This window comes from Anguilla anguilla, chromosome 8 (assembly GCF_013347855.1).
Source record: "Anguilla anguilla isolate fAngAng1 chromosome 8, fAngAng1.pri, whole genome shotgun sequence".
Classification (NCBI taxonomy): domain Eukaryota; kingdom Metazoa; phylum Chordata; class Actinopteri; order Anguilliformes; family Anguillidae; genus Anguilla; species Anguilla anguilla.
In genome coordinates this window covers 8,701,735-8,725,366 of record NC_049208.1, presented here as the reverse complement: position 1 = coordinate 8,725,366, position 23,632 = coordinate 8,701,735, and the positions used below count along the sequence as shown (strand labels likewise).

Genomic DNA, 23,632 nt, shown 5'->3' with positions numbered 1-23,632 from the left:
AAGAATTGAAACAATGGAAAGCTGCTTCAATTTGTCTTTCATAATTGAGATCAAAGAACCTCACAGTGTCAGTTAGACGGAATGTCCCACCTCACTACAGCAGCTATGCTCTGTCCTTTGAGGTTGAAGATAAAAGCCTCCTCAGAAACTTTGATTGAAATGTGTTCAGCTTGTACTTCAAACTTGATCTTTCCAATAATGAGACTGCCTCAAAGCCTTCTGCTGAGAATTCACTAGCCACCCACTCACCAAATCACCAGTGACACTGCATATGAGAGACGTAACAAGATGTAACAAGTGTCATGGAAAGGGGGGGGGGGTGGATTTAGAGTGAAATATACAGAGTGGTGGTAGTTAGTCCAGGTATAGTCTGAAGAGATGAGTCTTCAGGCCACGGCGGATGATGGGTAGTGAGGCAGAGGTTCGGAGAGGGACAGGGAGTTCGTTCCACCACTGGGGAGCTAGGGTGGAGAAGCTCTGTGATCCCTTTGGTCGGGTGGGAGGGGACTTAGCAACTAGAGGTGCCCAACTGCAACTGACATTGCCTATGTTAACTTTCCTATTCTGTAAGCCAGTTTTATTATCTATGTCTAGTGGCATCTTTGATGAGAAGCAGTAGTTGTGATCCACTTAACTTTTAGTGCCATGCAAAGTTTGTTGCTAGCTCTATAGGCCTGTCCACTGAATGCAGATATGTGTGGCATCAATGAAACTCACTGTTATGCTATTCCTTTCTTAGCCCGGTCCAGACTGACATCTAACCTAATTTTAACTTAGGCCCTGTGCAGACCTGTACTTTGTATCCCGATATATCCAGATTGTGTCTAGATTCAGTCGAGACGGATGTCAGTTCACACCTGGCGTCAGAATGCGTCTCCACATGCGTCTCGAGTGACCACTTGTGATCGGATCTCACTTCCCCGGTCAATATGCAAATAAACACGTACATCATTTCCGTTTCCAAAGACCAAGTGCGTTGCTGTTTTTAACCGGCGGGAGGCAGCAATGCACTACCTGTGCCTAGTCTGCCGGAAATTAAAAGAAGCAGAAGAAGAAGAAGAAGAAGTTTGCAAAGACCTTGGCGCGTGGGCAAAATCAAAACAAAAACAGACTGGGTCTATTCCTTGGCGTGTTCAGAATCGGACAGTGTGTTTCGTGCGTACTCCATTCACGAGAATCCATTTTGCCTGTTGTTGTGGCTTCTTCTTGTTGTTTCGCACTTTAATATGACGCCGTTGGCGCGCGAATGAGTGCGTACTTCCGCTCAAGCGGAGGACGTCAGTTGACTAGGCGGTCCTTCAGTGTGGCCCAGGACGCATTCGTGCACGCACTGCTAAAATAATGTGGCCATATGCGACCCCAGACCACCTACGAATGTGGTCTGAGTGATCCGATCTCAATGTGTCCTCAATGCCTCTTGGGTGCGTTCACACCTGTAGCTAGAGCTGTCCACTTGTGATCGGGTCACCCAAGACGCATTTTAAGGCCAGGTCTGAACAGGGCCTTAGCCTCCTGGAATGTCTTTAAATCATTTTAAAACAAAACTGGGTCAAACCCTATGGTTAAAACTAATGGCAATTGACACATGCCAGTTTTATTATCATTGTCTAGTGATGTTTGGTGGAAGTATTTAATCCCATTCCATTTTAGTGCCGCGTGGCTATCTTTAGTGAATGTGCCGATGTATCAATATAGCATGAATAAAGACACTAACGGAACTGGCGTTTGCCACAATAGAAGAAAAACTGAGGAAATTTTGAGCTCATTTGGTAGAACTCAGCTACCTAATGTTACTAGTTTCCCTGTCTTCTGCTTGTCTACCTTTTCGTCCGAACGATTTATCCTAGGTTTGGCTAACAAATGAGGTCGAACTTTCCTCTTGCAAGGAGGAATAAGGCATGATTTAATTCTTCTATTGTTGGCAAACCAATTGGATAGGACACCTCTTTCTGAAATCTGTATCCCATGTAGACATGACAGTGCAGAAATGAGATGAACAGAAAAGTAAATTTGAACTCTTTCCCCGACCATTCAACCATGATGCAAACCATGGGAACCAACCATGGGATATTTGGATGGACTAATTGCGGACAGGGGGAGGTCTATGTACTTGCAAACTGTACGAAATCAAAACAATGTGTCTTTTTTTAATCTCTTGTTCAAAAACGGTTGTTTCGAATAAAAAGGGATTGTTTTTAACCACACAAACCTGTGTAAATCATGGCAGACGGGCTAAGACTGGTGCATTCGGACAAATAGTTTTCAATGCGGTCTTTATTCTGAAATGCCTATCTATCTAGCAGTAGCTAACTGTTTCAGCCATAGCGGCACTTTAACCCTTTAAGGTGTCCGATCATAAATATGAAATCAGAATGAACATTCTAATGGTGATGTAATAATCACATGAAAGCAATTGAAAAGCAATGGAGTTCTAGAAAACTGACTTAGAATTATGAAAAAAAAAAACATTCCAAAAATCTTCTCTTCAAAGGGTTTAGGTGCAGGCAAAACATCATGGCAGGTGAACATCAGCTTGGAGGTTATGGACTTCACAGATGTTACTTCACAAATGAAACAAACGGAAACACTTTAAGGACAACAGAGGACGATCACGTTCACACTTGTGTGTGCTTATTCCATTCTCCAGAGCGTGGGCTAATTTAAAATTGTATTCTTTGCAGATTGACTTCATTGGAAATGTATCAGTTTTTTTAAACTTGTTTATTCAAACATACAAAATATTAAAGAAAACCATCTGCATACAAACAAGGGCATGAATACTATCTCACTTCACTGAAGAGGGGAGACAGGTGCGTGAAATTTTCTGTCACCTCCAATCAAGGTCATTTTGACAAAACATACCTATAGAAATGGACATCTTAGCACCATCCAAGAAAAGACTGTTAAACAATGTTACAAACAATTATTTGGCTAACTAAGTGCACAAGTTGGTAAGAAACCCTTACACAGTGCTAAACATAATATGGAAATATTATTTCATTTTGGTATGTGAAAAAAAAAAGACAATGAATCCATCTCGTATTACAGTGCAAATGTCACCATACTAGATACATATACAAGTATTGCTAATATTTTCCATAACCCACATTTGTAGGAATAAATTGGGTTTTGATGTGAATCAATAAATATGTTATTTGTAAACAAACACAAACAGCTAACTATATAGCAGATTTAGTATATGGGAAGGGAAATTAATTTCAAGGCGAGGAACCCGGTAAAAATAATTTCAGCATCTAATCAATAATGAAATTTAAACTTCAGTCTACAGATGGGTTAGAAAGTTCAGTTCCTGGTGGTATTGTGCTTTTCGAAACCTGTTCGCACTAACCATGCACCTTTCATTTATATACAGTTAAACAATACTTTAGGATGCGTTTGAAGTGGATAATATAAATAGCATGCATCAGGGTACTAGTGCAAATGCCCCACGTTGACTTAATACTGTGATATACCGGAGTTTCCTTAATAACAGGAACAGGAGATTTTGCTTGATTTAATACCTTGCGATGTGCAGACTTGTTTTACTGTACTTATAACTTCTCAAACACCGGGAGCTGTGAAGGGGACATGAATGATCGACTCGGTAGGCAGCAGGTTGGTGGTCTGTGGGGTTCCCAATGGAAACCGCTGATTTACAGCACCAGTAGTCCCTGATGCAAATGAGTGGGGAAGCAACAGGGACACCGGGTTTCCTAGGTCAGATAAGGACAATGCAGGGACCGCATGAACAGTCAATGGATAGTTTGGCAAATGCAGAACATTTCTAACACGTCTGAACATTGTAACACACATGGAATATATATCGCCAAAATATATCGAATATATATATTGCAAAAGAAATGGATACAGTTACAGGCATTGTAATACTGGCAGTGCAATAATCTGCAGTACGGGTTGTAAACACCTAAAAAGTAGGGTTGTAAGGATACATGGACAATACGATCCAATCGATGCAACATGCAAAAATCGATCCATATCGTTATGAATCATAGCAAAATATTTCTTTTTAAATTTCTTTTTAAAATCTTACAGCGGATTGCTCTGAAGCAACATCGTTGTTTATATTTCCGGCTTCACCTCACGGTAGTGCTGTTTTTCCTTCTGTTGAATGTGACGTAAAACGGTTTTTGAATCCTCAACTTCATTTTGTATGTATATGTTGTCACAGGCTTATGTTAGCTGGATTGTATATATATATATATATATATATATACACAGTACTGTGCAAAAGTGTTAGGCACCTGTAAAATGCTGTACAGCTAAGATGCTTTCAAAAATCATGAAATGAAAGATTATAATAAAACTACATCAATTCTCTTAGGTACACTGTCCTGCAGTTTTATAAGAAAATCGGCTGGTATGTTGTTCCAAGCATTTTGCCGCAGTTCTTCTGCAGATTTAGGCTGTTTCGCTCCCAGAGGCCCTTGATCAGGTTTTTATCTGAAAAGTAGTCTGTTACATAAAATATTACTTTATTTAACAAAATACAAAAATGTATCTGTAAAATTTCATTTTTTGGAAAATTCATGTTTGGAAATCTCAAATTTGCTCTTTTCTACTGACACACTAATTCAGAAAACAAAAAATAAACATCTAAGACCAAATATATACATTACATTACATTACAGGCATTTGGCAGACGCTCTTATCCAGAGCGACGTACAACATATATATACTATATATTATATTTAAAAATCTAGGGTGCCTAAGACTTTTGGACAGTACTGTATATATTATATATATATATATATATATATATATATATATAGCTTTTGGATCGTATCAAACTTTTCGGTATTGCCAAATATCGAACCGTCGCCTCAAGAATCAAAATGGTATTGCTTTTGTGCTGAAGGCCGAGGTTTGCACCCTTACTGGAAACAGCCAATGAGCAGTCCCAGCACCGCACAGCACAGGCACACCAGGGTGCTGCCGGCTGATTGGCCGCTTCCGTCCGAGAACCTGTGGCTGCACTCCTCGGAGTTTTTCGGCGGGCCGGAGCCTCTCTCCGGATGGCACAGGGCGTAGTGGCCCCGGGTCCTCGGAGCGAAGGGTTTGAGGAACTTCTCGCGCGTGAGGTTGCGTACGGCCCTGATGAGGTCGGTGCCGACGGCGTACGTGTTGTCCGGGTCGTACTGGCTCCCGCGGTCGCTGCTGTAGTCGTAGTGCTGTGTGATGTAGACGCGGTCGATAGCGCCGTACGGCGTCCTCCTGACGATGATCCGGTCCTTGTTGTTCTGATCGCGGGAATCCAGGTTCTTGGAACGTCCAAACTCCTCCGAGACGTAATCTGGCATTTTTTCGCCCTGGGGTAAGTTTCTGTCGTCGAACAGGTTGCCAACGGTGTAGTAGGCGTACCCCTTCTGGTTGCGCAACGAAGGGAGAAGGTCCTCTTTGTTTCCATAGTAATGAAATCCAAATGCAGCTTGTTTGGGGTCCTTTGCCGGTTGCATGTTGTCGTTGTTATCAAACGTGATGTACTCACGGCAGAACCAGTACAGGAGGTTCAACCCGTGCCGTGGGAAATTGTGGCCAAAGTCTTTGTCCCCAAGATCTTTTATTTTTCTCAGAGTGTCCTCAGGGCGGCCTGAGACAGACGCCAGGCTTAGAGCCAGCAGGGAAATGCACAGAAAACGTGTGTCTCCCATAATGCACCTGTCTGAGGTAAGGAACACAGAGGGAACATTGTTCAAAGCTATGGAGGCAAGATGGTTCAAATCACTTCAGAAATCAACAAATACTCACAATCACTAAAAAACCTTATTAATTATATTGGCCACAATCCACATTACTCTGATCTTGCATTAATTATCTACATTATATCAGTTCCAGTATTGGCTATTTCCTAGTGAAAAAAGTTGAATGCATGTGCGTTGTATGTGTCTATCAGGGCCTAGCCAGTCAGGCACTCAGTATTACACACCCCTGAAATCAGCAGAACCTCCATGAACTGGTAGAATATCTCCATGTGGTAATAATTATAGTTAAATATTTTTTTGTACTGGCACAAGTCTGTAATGTGAGTCATTGTCTCATCGACAACATTTCCATTACTACCAGGCAGTAAGTACCACAGTTTATGTTAAGTGTCTGGAAAAGTCCTATATAAATGCAATGTATGATTTATTCATTCATTAATATGCTAATTTAATGTATTTTTTTTTAGATTATTATTAAAATAAATCAGCTAATCATACACAGCAAAATGTTTATTGTTACATTGACTCCTATAGAGTACATATTGGTTCCTATTGGACCATGTGTACTCTGTTCGAGTTGACTTAACACATGGGCATTTTACAGTGTACAAACGTTTTCCTTACCGCTATTGTCTCACGGTCCACAACCAGACGAAGGAGACGGTATTAGTCCGCTGTGAAGTAAACAGCAGGGCGACTCCCAGTCCTTCCCAGTCTCCTCTGAAGGTTGTCAATCCGAGCGCAACCAGAACTGACGTCCCACTTCCTCCTACAGACGTACGGAAGCAGACGTATGGAAGTCCAAATGAGTGGCAGCTGCTCGCCTTGCAAAAACCCGGGACACCGTCCCTAAGCCTGGGCGTGCAGCCTTTGATAAGAAACACGGTCGAGGTGCTGCAAAGTTTGATAAGTATAAACGTTCCTTTGGACTACACTGTGGACCTTCTGATGGGAGTTATCCTGGGAACTGTGTGCTTAGCAGCAGCAGTCTGCACCGAGAGCGAAATGGAAGTGGAGCAGGCGAGCTGTTACATGAGCTCTCTCCCTGCGTGGCTGTACGGAAGCCCAGAGGGGACATGAGCAGAGAAGATTAGTGTCATGTGGGAACAATTTAGTAACTCTTGGGAGCAGGACTGCACTGCATGCTCTACCGCACAATTTTACTGTCATTTTGTTAAAATATTTATAAACACTGTGAGGATGTGGACACAGCGTTGCTACGTGCAAGTTAGTTTATTTATTTACTGTGCCTGGATTTTTTTGGTTGAAGAACATCTGAATCTAACCGATCAGTGTTGCCAACTCTCACGGTTTTAGGAGTCAGACACAAGCTTTCACAGGCTCGGTCTAACGCTCTCACGCTACCCAGACGCATCTCATGCCAAATAGAAATGCCAAGACTTCAAACAAGGCCACTCCCTGAGTAAGCAAATTAATGTGTGTCAGCTGGCCGGACAAAATTCCCCTCCCTCCCCTGGTTGTGATCGCAATCGTCCACCCCCCCCCCCCCCCCCCCCCCTCCCCCCCCAAATCTCATTCCAGCCAGTGGAGGAAAATTGCCAACCCTATAAATTGCCTATAAACTCCAATAACTGCATTTTAGCAAGCAAGACAAAATCAAGATAATGATTTAAAGTCCGCCCATGCACACATACACGCACGCACACTGTTGCTGTTGTTGTTGCAGTGTGGATCTTGTTGAAACGTTTCAGTACCTATATACCTAAACACTAGTTACTAGTACCTAGCCACTTGTGGGAAAGGCACAGCTCATGATGTTTTTTTCTGAAATCAGAATGAGCTGTGCTCACAATGAAATGTTAAAAAGGAAAAGGGTTACAAAACATGGCAAATGGAACGCACTTCCTTTGATAAAATACAATTTCAATGGAAAATATGCTGCACATAATTACAAAACGACAACAAAATGTCGACCTTCTGAAACGTTGACCTTCCAACTTTGCCTCAGCTTGTTCCTGAAAAACAGCAAAGAGGAGACGTTTTTAAAAAAATGTTCCCACTGATTTCGCTACAAAAGCGCTAAACGGTTGTCTGGCAGTCGGGGGGTTGCCGGTTCGATCCCCGCCCTGGGCGTGTCAAAGTGTCCCTGAGCAAGACACCTAACCCCTAACTGCTCTGGCGAATGAGAGGCATCAATTGTAAAGCGCTTTGGATAAAAGCGCTATATAAATGCAGTCCATTTACCATTTACCATTTACATGAACGCAGTCCGTGTACCATAGCGCTGCGCGCGTGCTGTCGTTCTCACCGGAGCGTCGTACGCACCCCACGCGCTTATCTCCCTGGCCCGTAATTGAACGAAATCGTGTCGTCGGGGTCAGGCCCCCGAGACGAAGACAGCCGGACGCCAACGCAGGAAACTCCGATAGCCCACAATGCACCTCACCGGAGGACAGCGAGGACAAAGTGGAGGGAAGGGAAACGTGCGTGGCGCGATAACGCGACAAAGCGGCTCGCGTTCGTCTGATCGTTCGAAAGCGGGCTGTGAAGGAGCCGTCTGCAAGAGCAGATTTCCCCACAGTGAGGTCAGCGTTAATTTCTCTCGGCGTGTGCCGACTGCCTGGACTCCTTTTAAACTGGACTTGGGTGGAGAAAATGGCAAAAATGGCAAAAAGGCTGCTGATGTCATGATGAAGTGCATTTTTTTTTTTTTTTTTGAGGTTTCCTGGAGAACGCCTCTTAATTTTCTAAACTGCTAACCACAACATTCCGGATGTAGACACAGCATTCTGTCATCCTGACATTTGGGATGTTTATCCAGACAGCTACTTAACCCGCTCACTGCAGCTCAAAACAAATTTTACACGCGTCAAAGCTTGACAATAGCCTACCGTTACCGCATGGTTTTTTTTACCATTGTTGTTTTATCAGCTGTGTGAAATTTTTTATGAACACGTAACCATCTGCTTGTTCGCCGGGTTGGTTTGCCGCAGATTTCGTGCTGATCCAAAAGCCTTTATGCCATCTGAGTGGACTCGCAGAGGACAAAGATAGCTGGAATGAGACTTCGATGCTATCCCAAGATTATTGCGGATCTGTGAAGGTCCGGTTCTAATTTGGTACTCACAAAGTTTTGTGACGCACAAATGTAATAGTTTACTTTAGGATTCCGTTTTCATTGGTTTGTTGGATTTAAGTATATGGAATGAGTTTGAAAACAAGCAAATAGTCCAGCTGCAGGTACAGTACGTACACAGGATACATTATGACGCTGAGCACGATCTGACTGTGCATAAACAGACAAAAATCAAAATTATACTTGTGACATTTTGACCAAAACTTTGGAGAGTTGTGAAACTTTGTTAGCTGTGTTGCGAGATTATAGTCGAGGGCCTCTTCAGAAACTCAAGTGCAGTCATTTTTGAGGGAGATGTATCAAGCCCATGCCTCAAGCTTGAAGTGAGCTATAATGAAACTGATTTTTTACCCAAGGTGTTTGTTGCTCAAAACTTGTTCAATGCGAAACTCAAATATAACTGTCTGGGTTTGAATTTCAATTTTCAGTACGTCACATCAAAGGCATTTGGCAGATGCTCCAGTCTAGAGCAATTTACACAACTTTCTCATTTTTAAAATAGATTTTTACTGAAACAACCCACAACCTTTGGGTTACAAGTCCAGTTCCCAAACCTTTACACCACACTGCCACCCAGTGTAAAGGGCGACACAGAAAAAATGTCCAGTGCTAACTTCATTACAGCTTTTGGGTGCATGAACAGAACATTTTATTGTGTATCGTATTTTAGCAATGAGGATTGATGAATTATTGATTTTTCGCGAGGATATTTCAGCGGCAGTTGTGTTTTTGTCCCCTTGTTCCAGTTGGGGGGTGGGGTGGGGGGGCGGTTCACTTGTTACCCCCCCCCCCAAACACTCTGGCAGACTCCTCCTCTTCCCCTCGCCATGGCGACAGGTGACACGCCTCCACCCTGGAGCCGAGATTACCTTTGGGCGGACTGTTTGATTCCGTGCCCCGCCTGTGGCAGGAGGCAGAGCCGTTCCGTGGGTCCTATCTGCAAGTATAATGTCATTTGTTCTTTCCACGCATAGTCAGACATGCTTAGGAGAACATACGAAGCTGCTGCACGTGGCCAGCACTGCCCCCCCCACACACAAAAAAATAAATTAATAAAATGGAACAATGGGCCAATTTCCACATCAAAGGTCACAAAGAGACAGGATTACTTGGGAGCGCGTTGAAAGGCTGGGGGGTGGGGTGGGGTGGGGTGGGTAGATCAATGCGTTTCTCATCAAGGCGTTCTCCTCGGCCTTCGTGCAGATCACATGTCGCGCGCGCGCCATCGCCATCGCCACGGCGATACCAGAAACGAGCTCCCGTGTCGAGGCGCTCCGCTGCTTTAACGGAGAATGGTTTCGCCGTGTCCCAAACCTCACGCGACGACGTGCTTCGTCACTGAGCCGCTTCCATGTGTCTCTAGAACAAACGTAAGGAAATGAGAAGGACCAAGAAACTGGGCGCTGGGAGTTTCATGAAATATTGGTGTATTAATGATATCTGAGCAGTGAGAGTCATTCTCACTACTGGCTCCATGTTACGCATACGCTTCTGTGACATCATTAAAGAAGGATTGAAGCTCCATTGAGCAATTGCCCTAAACCCTTTGTAAAAGACCAGAACTCAATGGCAAAGTCACAAAGTTTACTATAGGGTAAATGCAAGAAAAAAAAAAAAAGGCAAATGTAAGTTGGTCCCATTCATTTGTTTAATAAGATTATTCTGCATGTAATGATTGTGGAGACTTTTTCTAATGGGTGATACACAGTGGTCTCAGTACAGACAACTGACTTTTTAATACCTCTGCTTCCTGTTCATTACTTACCAGGAAACCTCCAGGCCTCGGTCCCTCTCAGTGGGCAAGTCTGCTCGCTCGCCTGTTTGCTTGTGCTTGTCTCTCTCTCTCTGTGGTTGGCTGCGGACCACAAACAGGCCGGTTCTTGGAGGTAAATCCATCAGTGAGAGAAGTTATTAGTGCCAGTGCCTCAGACAGAAAGAAGAGAGAGAGAGAGAGAGAGAGAGAGAGAGAGAGAGAGAGAGGGTAGGGCCTAATGCACATCTCACAGCAGTCTCAGTTGCTTGCTGTTTCCCTCTCTGCTGCTTTCCTGCAAAGCAAACGTTCATCCATCACCGGGGAGGAGTGACAGTTTAAAACCCTCTCTTTGTCTCTCTCTCTCTCTCACTCCCTCTCTCTCTCTCTCCCTCTCTCTCTCTCTCTCTCTCTCTCTCTCCCTCTCTCTCTCTCTCTCCCTCTCTCTCCCTCCCTCTCTCTCTCTCACTCTCGCTCCCTTTCCACCGTCTCTTGCAGACTCCTCGCGCTCTCGCTCTCTCTCTCTGTCGCTCCCTCTCTCTCTCCCTCTGTCTGTCTCTCTCTCCCTCTCTCTCTCTCTCTCTCTCTCTCCCTCTCTCTCTCGCTCCCTCTCCACCGTCTCTTGCAGACTCCCCCGCGGTTCCCGCGGTTATTTGGATGCGGTACAGTGCGGGGGGCTGCGAGTTTGAGTCACGCCGTGCCGGTCAGAGACGGTCGGCGGCGGCGGCGTGCGAGAGCAGCGTCGCACCGGCAAAAGGAAAAAAAAACCTTGGCGGAAACGAGGGCTGCTGCCGCCCCGCCCGCCCGCCCGCCCGCCCGCCCGCGCTCGCCCTGTCACCTGCTGCTGATGATGATGATGATTGATGGGCAGGTGTCTGCAGACATCAGTTTAGTTCAGCGACCGCGCGCGCGGGCGCAGCGCCGTTCACCGTTCGCCGTCCCAGTCAAACCGCCTGTCGTTTTCATCTCCGCGAGACAAGAGCGCACGCTGTGTTTTCGGCCACCGCTTTTCAAAAGCCGTTCGAACAGAACGCGGTTGTCCTCAAACGTGTTCAGCCCGTCAAGTGAAACAAAAAGAAAAAAAAACAAAAAAAAAAAAATCTTCTCTCTTAATGGCAGCAGTCACAAATGTAAAAGGATTGCAGGTGGATACGGAGCGTTCCGTGTAATTTTCTTTCCGAGATTGTGCTCGCAAGCTCTGTCTTCAGAGGGGCGATTACAGTTATTTCTTTCCCCATTTTGGGAATGACATTTTTTAGCAATTAAATAAAATTGGTTTTTATAATGTCCGTATTTTCTTCTTGTATATCTTGAAAATGGCTGAGCCTGTACTACAGTGATGAAGGTGAGCTGGCATGCGCTTGTCAGGGACAGTTCCCATCCAGGCAGTGTGTCTGCCGGAACATTCCATATCAGGGGTGTCCAGTCTTATCCGAAAAGGGCCGGTGTGGGTGCAGGTTTTTGTTTTAGCCCAGCGCTATGACTCCTGATTTGACTAATTAACTAGTCAATCAAGACATCGATGAGGAAAACTCGGGAATTGTTGAATCAACGCTATTGACAGTTTTTATGATTTTTCAAGTCCTTCAACCCTACTGGTCGAATGGTGACAGGATTAAGGCAACTGACAGGTAGAGCAACAAATAGTCACTGAGGTGCTGTTCTAGGACATAAAATGGATTCATAGCTTGTGAAAGGTGACATCACTGAGAAGGAAGGTATGACCTGGCCTGCCTATGACCAACCACAGTGGCTACAGTCAGTCACTGAAGCTGGACCTGCCGCCCCTTTTGTGCAATGCCGTTTTCTCAATCTAGATCTCATTCTTTTATAATTTCTACCCTGAAAACTAGAAAACTAGTTTTAGAAGATACATGACAAAAGGTTTGAGAATCATTTCAGATCTCCGATGTAAGGGAAATAAATGGTAATCTAAGATAATTTGATATTTTACTTTTATGGTTTTCTCACAGAAGCCTTGCGTCGGTGTATTAAGAACACACAGCGATCGAAATCCTTCCCTCTGTTTCTCTGTAGCTGGCTGCTAAGAATAGGCATTTTGCTGTGACTTGAAAGTTGGCGAAAATAATTACTCTCCTGAAGGAGGTGACAGACAGGAGGATGTTTATACCCTTCTGTTAGCTTTTCAGTCAACGCCGCCAGTGGCTTCTCTGCAAAACGGTCAGATTGCCGCTCGTAGGCGATCGTGCCTTTGTTATTACATGTGCGGTACTAGCTTTCTGGATAATTTCAGTAGATTTAAAACATGATAACAATATGTTAAATTAATATATTGGATTCTTAAAAGAAATAAAAAATTCTTAACAGAAATTAACCCCCCCCCCCCCCCAACTATGATGCCCCTGCGGCTGACCACAGTAGCCACTGTTATGTGTAGGGATAAGTTTTAGGCTGTGGGGTGCATCAGCCCTAACTAAGAAATAAATGCCCTCGGGTGCCTATCAGGCGAGAGCCCCGTATCACAGGGATTCTTCATCTGCGCTCCATTAGTGTCCAACAGTGATTGGTGTCTGGCAGGGCGATGATGTCACAAAGAACGTCGGTTGGTCTCTGGGGGATCATGGGAGACGTGTGCAGCACACTGTGATTTTATATAACGAGCTGGTGATTGTAATCCATCCATCCATCCATCCATTATCTATACCCGCTTAATCCTGGTCTGGGTCATGGGGGTTGTAGTGATTACACTGAAAGAAGGAATGAACACTGCACAAAATTAAGCTCCGTAATTTTCAGTGTGCACAGAGCCTCTCACACGGGTATTTGTACGTTTCCCGGAAAAAGGCGGCAAACGGCTGTAAGCTCGTGATTTTTTTAATGCCTCTTCTTGGTACACAAAACGATACTCAGCCCCTTGAGAAACTCAACAGCGGCGAATCCACAGCTACCGTATTTGCATGTCACCTTGACAGACGGAACGCTGATTTCGCGTCCGATCGTCTGTTCTCCGGTTGCGTACTCCAGCCCCTTCGGGAATTTTGCCCCCTCTCGCAGGGAATTTTGTTTGACGGCTTCTGGTATTCCGCCTCGCCTGCTTCGCACGGATGTCACAAGGCGCAGGAGCGTCTGCCGGAATGAACGGAATATCGTTTGCAGCCCCAACCCCCCCCAACCCCCCACCCCCTCACCCCTCTTGCAAATAATTGGCCGGGATGCACAGATTTCCCACGTGCGCTTGCGCTTGTAGGGAAGCATCCAGCCTGCAGTTTTTTTTTTAAACAGCCCCTGACACGCGTTTCATGGGAAGGGAGAGCGATAGCACGATAGCACGATAGCGCGTTGATCCGCGATGCGTGCCTGCGCTCCGGGGCCCCCGCGAGAGATGATGGGCGCAGCCTTCATCACGACGCGCCCGTGACAGCTTATCATCATCATCATCATCATTTACTCTCTCAGCGGACGCCCTCAAACCGAAGACAGGTCTACAGCTCGCAGTTTAATAACTTATACCCATTTATAACGCTGGATGTTTACTGAAGGGATTTGGGTTTCATGCCCCGTTCAACAGCGCAACAGCAGTGTCCTGCATACTAACCCGGAACAGTCTGGCAAAGGCATAAGTCCAGCTACGGTTATGTACTGTAGCATATTGTAAAATCCATTTTTAATTTTACATTACAAAAAAAAGAGTACATTGTAGCATGGTTATTGGTAATGTAGCTTGAGGCTGAAGCAGAAGATCGTGTCATAAGGCTGGTTGGCACACCCTGCTTGAAATTGTAATATTTTTAAAAAATCCTTTGAGACATTAATAAAACAAAAATAATAAAATCAACTTGCTATGTAATTAGCATTATAAAATACTATAAAGAAAAGCATTACTTTATAATATACAACTTGATTGTATGCATGTCAAATGCTAAATGAGTAAAATAAATACATAATAAATCCATACATCCATTATTTATACCCACTTATTCCTGGTCAGGGTCGGGGGAGGGGACTGACGTCGGAGGAAAAGAGAGACATCATAGGGTGGCAAATGCAGTCTTCTTATAGGCTAATCGCTAGTCAGGTGTTAGCAATCCGGTAATTAGGTTGACTACTACCACTGCCACACCAGTAAACCACAGAAGAGGAACAGACAACACCCCCCAAGCAGGAAAACTGAGGGTCAGAGACAACCCTGGGTCGTCCTGCATGAACTGGAGCAAATAGTGCAAGCTAAACCAGCTAAAAACACATAGCTCTGCAAGCATCAGGGCTGGGCTACCTTATACCAGCTATTCCTCCTGAATTCCATGAGGAAATGTGTCTAGACGTTATTGACTGCAAATACAGTATATACATCCTGCCCTTTTTCATTTCGGAGGCTTATGAAATCTGGCGAAGCAGAGTAAAACTTATCATAATTTTTATTTTTATATATTTTTAGTTTTACCTTATCACACATGTCTGGGGGGAAGGGGTGCTATGGGAAATGGGAAACGGGGTGAGAAATCTATTCTATGCGTCTAAACAGTTTGCCTGATAATCATGCCAGGATCCGTGCAGTTTGTACACAATTTCACACTGTGTTATGCAAGGAAGAGAAAAAAAAAAGAAAACAAAACAAAACAGAAGAACAAAAATGCCTGCAGGCACGACAGAACGGGCCTTGAACCCTGGACGGTAAACAAGCACATGGATCAGGCCGCAAGATAACGAGGTTGCCAGCTTCCTAACTGCTGGGGAAAAGATCAATGCCATTAAATCATATGGACCACTCCGGTAATCTAGTTCCATCCAGCCCTCCACCCGGCCCTTTTAAAATCATCAATATGTTAAAAAAAAATTGCAGTTTCAATTAAAAAAAAAAAAAAAAAAAAAAAAGAGCAAGAGACCAGAATGACTACAGGGAGGCTTTGCACAAAATGCACCGTAATTAACTAATGGGTCCTGTGCTCTCCAGTTAGCATGCTTATGGCTCGGCCGAGCAATTACCGCAGTACCTAAACCAATGGCTCATCTCTAATACAGAAATGATTGGGCAGCCACTGAGGAAAACATTGATTAATTAAAGCCGCTTCGATAGTCTGTCAAAGTCCCCCCCCCCCCCCCCCCCCCCCAAAATGACTGTCTGAGTACCGGGGCGTGACTCCTCGATAATGGGCCCGGGCAGACTGTCTGACGTTCCCTCCTCCTGACCCCCCCCCCCCACCCCCCCCCCCCCACAAGCAAATAACATTTCCCCTGTATCCTCTCTCTCTCTCCGAAAATCACATTTCCTGGTTAATTTTAAAGATCAAAAAGATCTCCGAAAAGGAAACAGATTTTCAGAGCACTTCAAGTGCTTTATAATGTCATTGATCTTTTCCCAAACATGCATGGCCCGGACTGTTTCAAAGTCATTTAGCGGTTCTAGTACTTCCCCGATTCGTCTGTTTAAGGCATTCTTATGTAATGCATTTCTGGCAATGCACTTTCATTACTATTTAACATTGAAATAATTTTTGGATCAGTAGCTCAATGATAGATTCTTGTTAGTTGTGATCATTGTCTTAACTAATGCATCTTATTTTATAGAATATATTTAAAAAACTATGTGTAAAAGTACACAAAAAGGTGATAATGGAAAAATGCTTTGTCTTAAAGAATGATCATTAGCAATCGTTTCCTTCTATCTATTTTAAGTACAGCCACCAGCTGCTAACCACAACTTAACCTTCAAGCTGCATTACACTTTGGCAATGATAATGTGGGTTAGACATCTTCAATCAAAAACTTATCATCTGTAGACGTACATTGACAGTAAGCAAATAGATGGGAAAACATCCCAAATCCCCCCCCCCCCCCGAAAAAAGGCTGCAGCATAAATCAATCATCTTATGTAACTTATGGCAGAAGATTACTCCATAGAGGAAAGTGTGAGTCTGTACATGCAGAATGTACTGGGAATGAGGTAGGCCTGGAAAATAATACAAATATGAAAAACAAAACCAAATGACCAGCTACTTTGCTCCTCTGCACATTGACCGAGACAATACAGATTAATTGCAAAAATGATTTAAATTCAATTAATATTAATGTATAAAAAATGATCTTTCTTTTCAACTTCTTGAGGCCCCTCACAAATAATGACAAATGAGTAATTAGAGAGGAGGAAAAACAGAAATATAATTCGGTATAAACCTCACCCCCTTATAGACAAGTAGTGCAGACAAATTATGTCCCCTGTAAGATTTATGGGACATTCAAGGCTGCAAACTACCAGAAGTGATTTGCTCCAAATGATGATAGAAAACCTTTCACCCTTTAAACAAGACAGATTGATTAGGCCTAACCCTTCTCAGCAGGAAATTAATCTTGATTTAAGCAGTCGTTGTTTTTTTAATTTAATCCTTGATAATAGTAATTGCATCCCGACAACAGCTAACATATGTTGACCTATGTTGTGTTTTGTTTACAAATTTGACCAGTAAATTATTTTACTCAGGATGATTGCTCGGAACTCAATGTTGAGGTAGGGAAAGTGTGTTAGGATAATCTTCGCTTTCAGAGGGTTTGCTAAAAAATAAAAAAAAAATAAAAAAAATGTTCCAGCAGAGTGGTGTTTGTCAAGACTTTGCCAAGTAGTCACACAGTGGTTTGTGAAGCATGGCAATGATATTATCCACTAAGCACAACTTTCTCAGTGCGTCTTAACCCAATGAAACATTTGTGGGATATCCTGGAAGGATCAGCTTTCATCAGTTAAGCAGGACTCGGCATTACCATGGTGTAGTATTCACACAGCAGAATCTCATCTGCTTCACAATGCCAGGGAGCACAGAAGCTGTACTGGCCCGCTCAGAGTGGTATTAATAGTGAACAGACTGTATTTATATAGCGCATTTTCCAGCAACAACTGCGCAAATCGCTTTGCAATGAATGCTTCACATTCACCCATTCACTCACATTTACACACATTCACACACCAGTGGTGATCATGGCAGCCATGCAAGGCGCAAACCAGCTTATCGGGAGCAATTCGGTATTTGGTGTCCTGCTCAAGAACATTTCGACACGCTCAGAAGACCGAGGATTGAACTGACTACCTTCCAGCTGCCCGACGACCAGTTTTACCTCCTGAGTTAATGTCGCCCCCATGACTTTATATAGATTTGTATCTGGTTTTACTTCTTTTTTTTTAAGTTTAAGGGTGTCCAAATTCTGTGTCCTACACCCATGGATCCTGCTCAGCCTTTCCTTCTGCAAGGCCTGCAAAAGAATTCATTTATACTTTCTCCGCAGTCTTCCATGTATTTGTCTTGAAACAATATGTTTGTCTGCCTGCCTGGCCCGCGTTGTGTTGCATCTCTATTTTCAATTCGGGCGGCTTGCGAGCCAACGTTCTGCGGCATGCCTCATCCCCTTGGATTTCATTCCGCCATCAATAACTCCAAAAAAAGCGTGAAATTGCAATCTTTGATTTTTTTGCAGTGTGTATTTTCTGAATCAATGAATGGTAATCGGATATGTTGCTTCTTGGGCACACACACACACACAGCATCTCATCTCTGAGACGAATGAAATGCACATTTAACAGCACAGAGCCAATTTTTTTTTCCCTCTTCAGTAAAATGTCAGCTCACAAATAGTACTATTTTAGGTTTATATATGAACTTTCTGTGCTTTATTCAATTTTTAAGCGGTTGAAAAATGACCGAACAAACACTCAAAGAAAAATTGTAATCTGGGAAAGTGCTTGCTGGAAATACCAAGCTTTTGAGGAAGGAAAACAGATGGCCTTTACAAGGCTGATAAAAAGATATTTTTTTGTGTGGTTTTATTACAATACAGATGAGATGGTTTCATTACAAAGATATTGTTCTCTCCATTGTAAATATCACCTCTGTGTAAATCGCATACATCTTGGTCATACATACTGCTTTTGCACAATAAAAAGCACTCTGAGTATATCTCTCGGATGCTCTGTCTTGCTTATCTTTTGGCTGATTTGCTGATTATTGTTAAATGAAACAAGCGAGATGGCGAGGAGACAACTTTCGCTTGGTGCTTTACCCCGAACATCGTCAGGCCGAGTCAGAAAACAAACTTTTGCGTTTCGCTTGGAGAACACTCCAGACACCCGGAGACGTGATTGGAAAAAATTAGTGGAGTATTGGAAACAGACGGCAGAGCCTCATTCCTGAGCTACTGCGTGACACAGAGTCGTACAAAAGGAGGAGAGGGGGAGGCAAACAGAGGATGCGAGCTTTATAAAAAAATCACAGCAATACAAAATGGCGCTGTGAGGGTGGAAGGTTCTGGAATGCATGAAGAAGGAAGCATATTAGAATTCAGGAGCACAACATCACTGCACTTTGTTAACAAATGGGGCTCAGAAATTGAATTTCTTGATGTACTATATTGAGGACGTGGAACTGGCTGCAGCCTCTTCAGAATGACAATAAATAACACTCCATCCATCCATCCATCCATCCATCCATCCATCCATCCATCAATCCATCCATCATCCATACCCGCTTATCCTGGGCAGGGTCGCAGGGAATGCTAGAGCCCATCCCAGCATGGAGAGGCAGGAACACACCCTGGACAGGTCGCCAGTCTATCGCAGGGCACACACACCATTCACTCACCATTCACTCGCACTCTGCAATGGACAATAGATTAAATAAAATCTGCAACACGCTTTTTTGTTTGCTCATTCTTGCTTACCAGTTCCAAATGGTCTGCCCTCAGGAGATTAGCTGTGCAGAGCTTCAAGAAAACTAAAGGCCAAAACGATGCAAAGGAAGGGGGGGTTTGCATAGGGTTGTACAGGTTTTGTGACCGTCAAGGAGGAGGCTGTAACTATGCAACCAGTGTCACACAAGCAATTATCGGTTGTTTAGTGAATAAAGGTGGGGCTTCCTATTAGACGTCAGTGTGATGACATGTACGCACAACCACTGTGTACAACCGATGCAGGAGGATGATTTGCCAAACCCGTTCAACAGTATTGCACTGCATCGCACACATGGGAACCCTGTGGTTTTCACATAACCATAAAACGGCCTCACTGTAAGTCCTGTGTGAATGAACCCCTGATTGCAGATTTACTCACGCTATAACGGCAGTTTCACTTAAAGACAGCCGTTTAAAAAAAAAAAAAAAAAAAGATGAAAGATTACAAAGCACTAGATACAAGTAGCTGTGTAAGGGAAAAAAAAATGAAGAGAAAATGTCTGATCCAGCAGGGTTTTGGACGACTTTAACCATGCTCTGTGCGGCTGATCCAGAGTGATTTGCATTCCTCTCCACAGATGGCAACGCATTTCCCAAAGCGGCGACAAACAATCTGCCTAGAGAAACTCAAATTGCCAGACTTCCCCCCCCCCCCCCCCCCGCCAACTCCCCCGCCCCCCTTCATAAAATATGCAACGATCCTCTCTTCTTCTTCCCCCATCAGACGGGTTATTCCTCCTTTGAGGCCGATCGTTTTAAGCGCCAAATGGCGAGCGCGAAAACAGCCTGAGGAATCCTCAGAAGAAGAACGCTGGTCGCCGAGCTTCTTCACTTGCCCACCCTCCCCTCCCCTCCCCCCTTCCCCCTTCCCCCCCACCCCCCGCCGCCAGTTTCCCGCCAAGTTCCCGCCGCCCCGCCGCGCGCGGATCTGCTTTCCCGTCACCCGCGTGCTGATTAAGCGCGGCGTTCTGTCGGGTGACAAACGCGCCGCTTCCTGAGAAGATCGCAGTCCGCTCCTCCGGTCGCTCGACAAGGTAAGCGCCTGAGGAGGGGGGAGCAAAGCGGAGCAAACAAACATCACGAAACATTCTGCTTCTCTGCTGCGCTAGCCGTTCGTTTACGATCGTTTTCTCCCTGTCTTTCTGTTTCAGGAAATGAACTTAATTGATCAGAACAGAGGTACTGAGCTAAGAGGTTTACAGTCACCGTCCTTTATAGCGTATACTGGTAAATAAGACCCTTTATCTGGGAATAATAATTCTGGAAAGGCATCTTTATTTAAAATTTTCCTGGTCAGGGCCATTGATGTAATTGGCTTTTGGCTTGTGCAACTAAACACCATGAGGGTTCATTTTTCCCCTGCATTAAATCAAGTAAATATTTTACAGCAACAAATATTCATATCGTTAAAACATGTAAAGGGAAAACTTTACTCGTAAATACGAGAACTTTCTCGTGAAAGTGTATCCAGCCTCGTCCGCCATTCTTGCTGAGCCAGAGAAAAGATTAAACTGATGACTTGGAGCAGTGATGTCACCAGTGCTCCACGCGGAGTTAATTAACTTAACGGGAAATGATGCGTACAACATGGAATATCACATTTGCCATTGGCTCATAAAGCCTCCTTATGGATAGCTAACTTGTCGATAAAATATTTAGCGGCAGTGAATTCCGACTCTTCCCAGTCCATTTAATATGCTCTCTAGCGCGCACTTAAAGATTCTCATGTTAGACACAGATGCATACCAGAATCCGGGCTTAGCTTTAATCAAAAACAGAGCTAAATAATCCTAAAATTACTCTTTACCATCTGTGTACAGTACTTTCATTATGATAGGAATGGCTAATGTCCTGCTGACCAAAATCTTCCTTCTATGGGCGATGCTATGTACAATTGCGCACCACTGGAACCTTGCAGCATTCAGTTTGGACTATACAGCAAATTAAAACACTCCATGAACAAACCTAATCTAACAGGCTACTCAGCACATGCAATGTGGAATAGATAGAGTTTTAAAAAGACTCTTAATAGAAATCATGAACTTCCTAAATGACGAATATTTAACACTGTCCGTATCACTTTGCTCCAGTCTGAGAGATTTCAAAAATTTAATATTTATTTCTAGATCTTGTTGTTTTTAATATTGTAGAGAGGTGGTGTAGGGTATGCTGGTTTTTGTTGCTACTCCGCACTTAATTAGCACAGAAATTGAGCAATTATAGCAGCTAATTGCAGGGGTAACTCAGGTTGCCTGGTTTTTTGAGTCTGAATCGGTTGCTGATCTTAAGGTGAGAATTAAATCCAGAAGAATCTCTTCTGGCTCTCCAGAACAAGGAATGAAGACCACTCTCACAATGACATACATGGCTAGCTGCCCTGGGCAAGGGTGCATGCTGAATTACAATACAAAAGCAATAACGCTTTCTGGTTTGATACAGTGATGCAGAACATCACCAGAAGAAAAGACAAACATTTGGAGATGGTCCCTGGGAGTAGCTGCTGAGCAAAATTCTTTGTGGAACTTGTGTAAGTTCCTGTCAGAGTACCGCAGGTACCAACGGCATCTCAACCCTAACACAAACAAACACATTTAACTGAATTTCTCCTGATGAAGGAGCCACTTCACAGGGGAGGCCGACTTATTAGCCTCCAGATTTAACCTCTTCTATTCCCACCTGCCAGCGAAGAGCCTTTTGTTTGCAGTTCATCGTCATGGTTTCTCTCGCTAACAAGCTGGAGTCACGGCAGGGAGAGCTCGTTATCACGAACACACAAATCGAAAGTATGCAGCAAAAAAAGCGACATATATATATATATATATATATATATAAAACTCTCTAGTTCAATACATTTTTCTATGCCTTCTTAAAAATTCATTCCCAGCACGGTATCAGTTTGATCCTGCACTTCTATTATATTCTTTTGCCTTTGCCCAATTTCACAAGAAAAAAAAAAACATCCATTGCCTCAAATCCTTCCACCTCCCAGTTTTCACTTGTCTAAACTTATTTCAATTCCAATGTATTACTTTTATCCCCTTACCTGAAGACTGAGTGAATATTGTGAATATTGATTTTGGGATTTATGGAAAGGTATTTGGTTGTCAGCCGGTGTGTGACTTGAACACAATTGTTCATTTAATCTGAAACCGCCCTCTTCTCTCTCGCTAAGGAAAAGTATCTACTTGCTTATTTAAAGACTCGCGTGTCAAGATGAAAAAACCCCTGGAAAAAAAAAAGAAAAGAAAAACAATTATTAGACGGGAATAAACGTGCGTTACTAAGGTAATGTGTGTGTTTACCGTACCGTGCATCCACTTTCATCTCTAAGGCTTGAGCTGTCAGTCACTGCGGTTAATTATGTATCCGTAAAATACCGCACATCATTAATTCCTCCAAGAGGAAAGAACAAAAAAAATCGTAACGCGATGCCCTAATACGCGCAGAACCCAACGCAAAGAGGGCGGTGAGTCAGCCGTGCTGGAGGTGCGAGGATTGCTCTCTTCGCAAGCAAAACTTACTCTTCCTCCCCCCCAGTCTCTCACATTTCTGCTAATAACGTCCTTCCGTGGCAGAGTGCATTACCATCCAGAAGATGACTTCACTTCCATTTGAATCCCTCCTCCCTCTCTCGGGGGGGGGGGGGGGGAGGAGGAGATAATTGTAGTATAATGGGTAGGGAACCTGGCCTGTAACTCAGGCTTGAATACCAGGTAGGGCACTGCCATTATGCCCTTTGGCAAGATACTTGAACAGTCTGCTTTGCTTCAGCAAAATATCTAGCTCTGTGCGTGGATTGTATTCAAAGATGTCAGTTGCTCTTGATAAATGCCTGCTAAATGCAGACATACGAATATTGGAGCATGAAATAGGACAGGTGACTACAAAGGGAATGATTACACATGGCAGGTGGATTACGACTGTAACCGTAGCAACAAATACTGTATTACTGGTGACCCTGTAACCAAAACAGCTGGATTACTCATGTGATGTTCATTGATAACAACTAATTTCAAGTTCTGGTGCACACCAGCATGAGAGAATTGCCGATTATACTCTAGAATAAGTATGTTTCTTGATGCACGGCTACAAGGCAAATTTTGTGGAGTGAATAAGCATTGAGGATTGAATTTGATTTCTTTCGGTAAAGAAATAATTCTCTAAAACTGAATGGGATGTTTAGCTGAATGGAATTGTTATTCTTTTTTTAAATTAGCTGAACGTAAAAAATGTAATCCCACACGCATACACCTGCAACAACATCATGCAGTGTTACCCTCCTCAAATACATCTCCTACTTTCCAACGACCACTTATTTTATGACCCCCCCCCCGCTCAAGCAATTAAGTAAATGCTACAAGGGAATGCACTTCATGCCTGTTGGTGAAGGCATAC

The 23,632-nt window shown here is 43.7% G+C and overlaps 1 protein-coding gene across 2 annotated transcripts; it reads right to left on the bottom strand.

Annotated features, from left to right (window-relative positions):
- Window positions 1-4,725: 4,725 nt before the first annotated feature.
- On the bottom strand, window positions 4,726-6,749 carry LOC118234321. Of its 2 annotated transcripts, none has more exons than XM_035430771.1 (2): window positions 6,345-6,749; window positions 4,726-5,680 (listed from the first exon to the last, which is right to left on the bottom strand). In XM_035430771.1, exon 2 carries the CDS (start codon window positions 5,667-5,669, stop codon window positions 4,893-4,895), a length of 777 nt encoding a protein of 258 aa, XP_035286662.1. In that variant the 5' UTR covers window positions 5,670-5,680; window positions 6,345-6,749; the 3' UTR covers window positions 4,726-4,892. The 2 variants fall into 2 exon arrangements, with proteins under 2 accessions (XP_035286662.1, XP_035286663.1); XM_035430772.1 differs by having other exon boundaries at window positions 4,726-5,676.
- Between the last annotated feature and the right edge of the window lie 16,883 nt (window positions 6,750-23,632).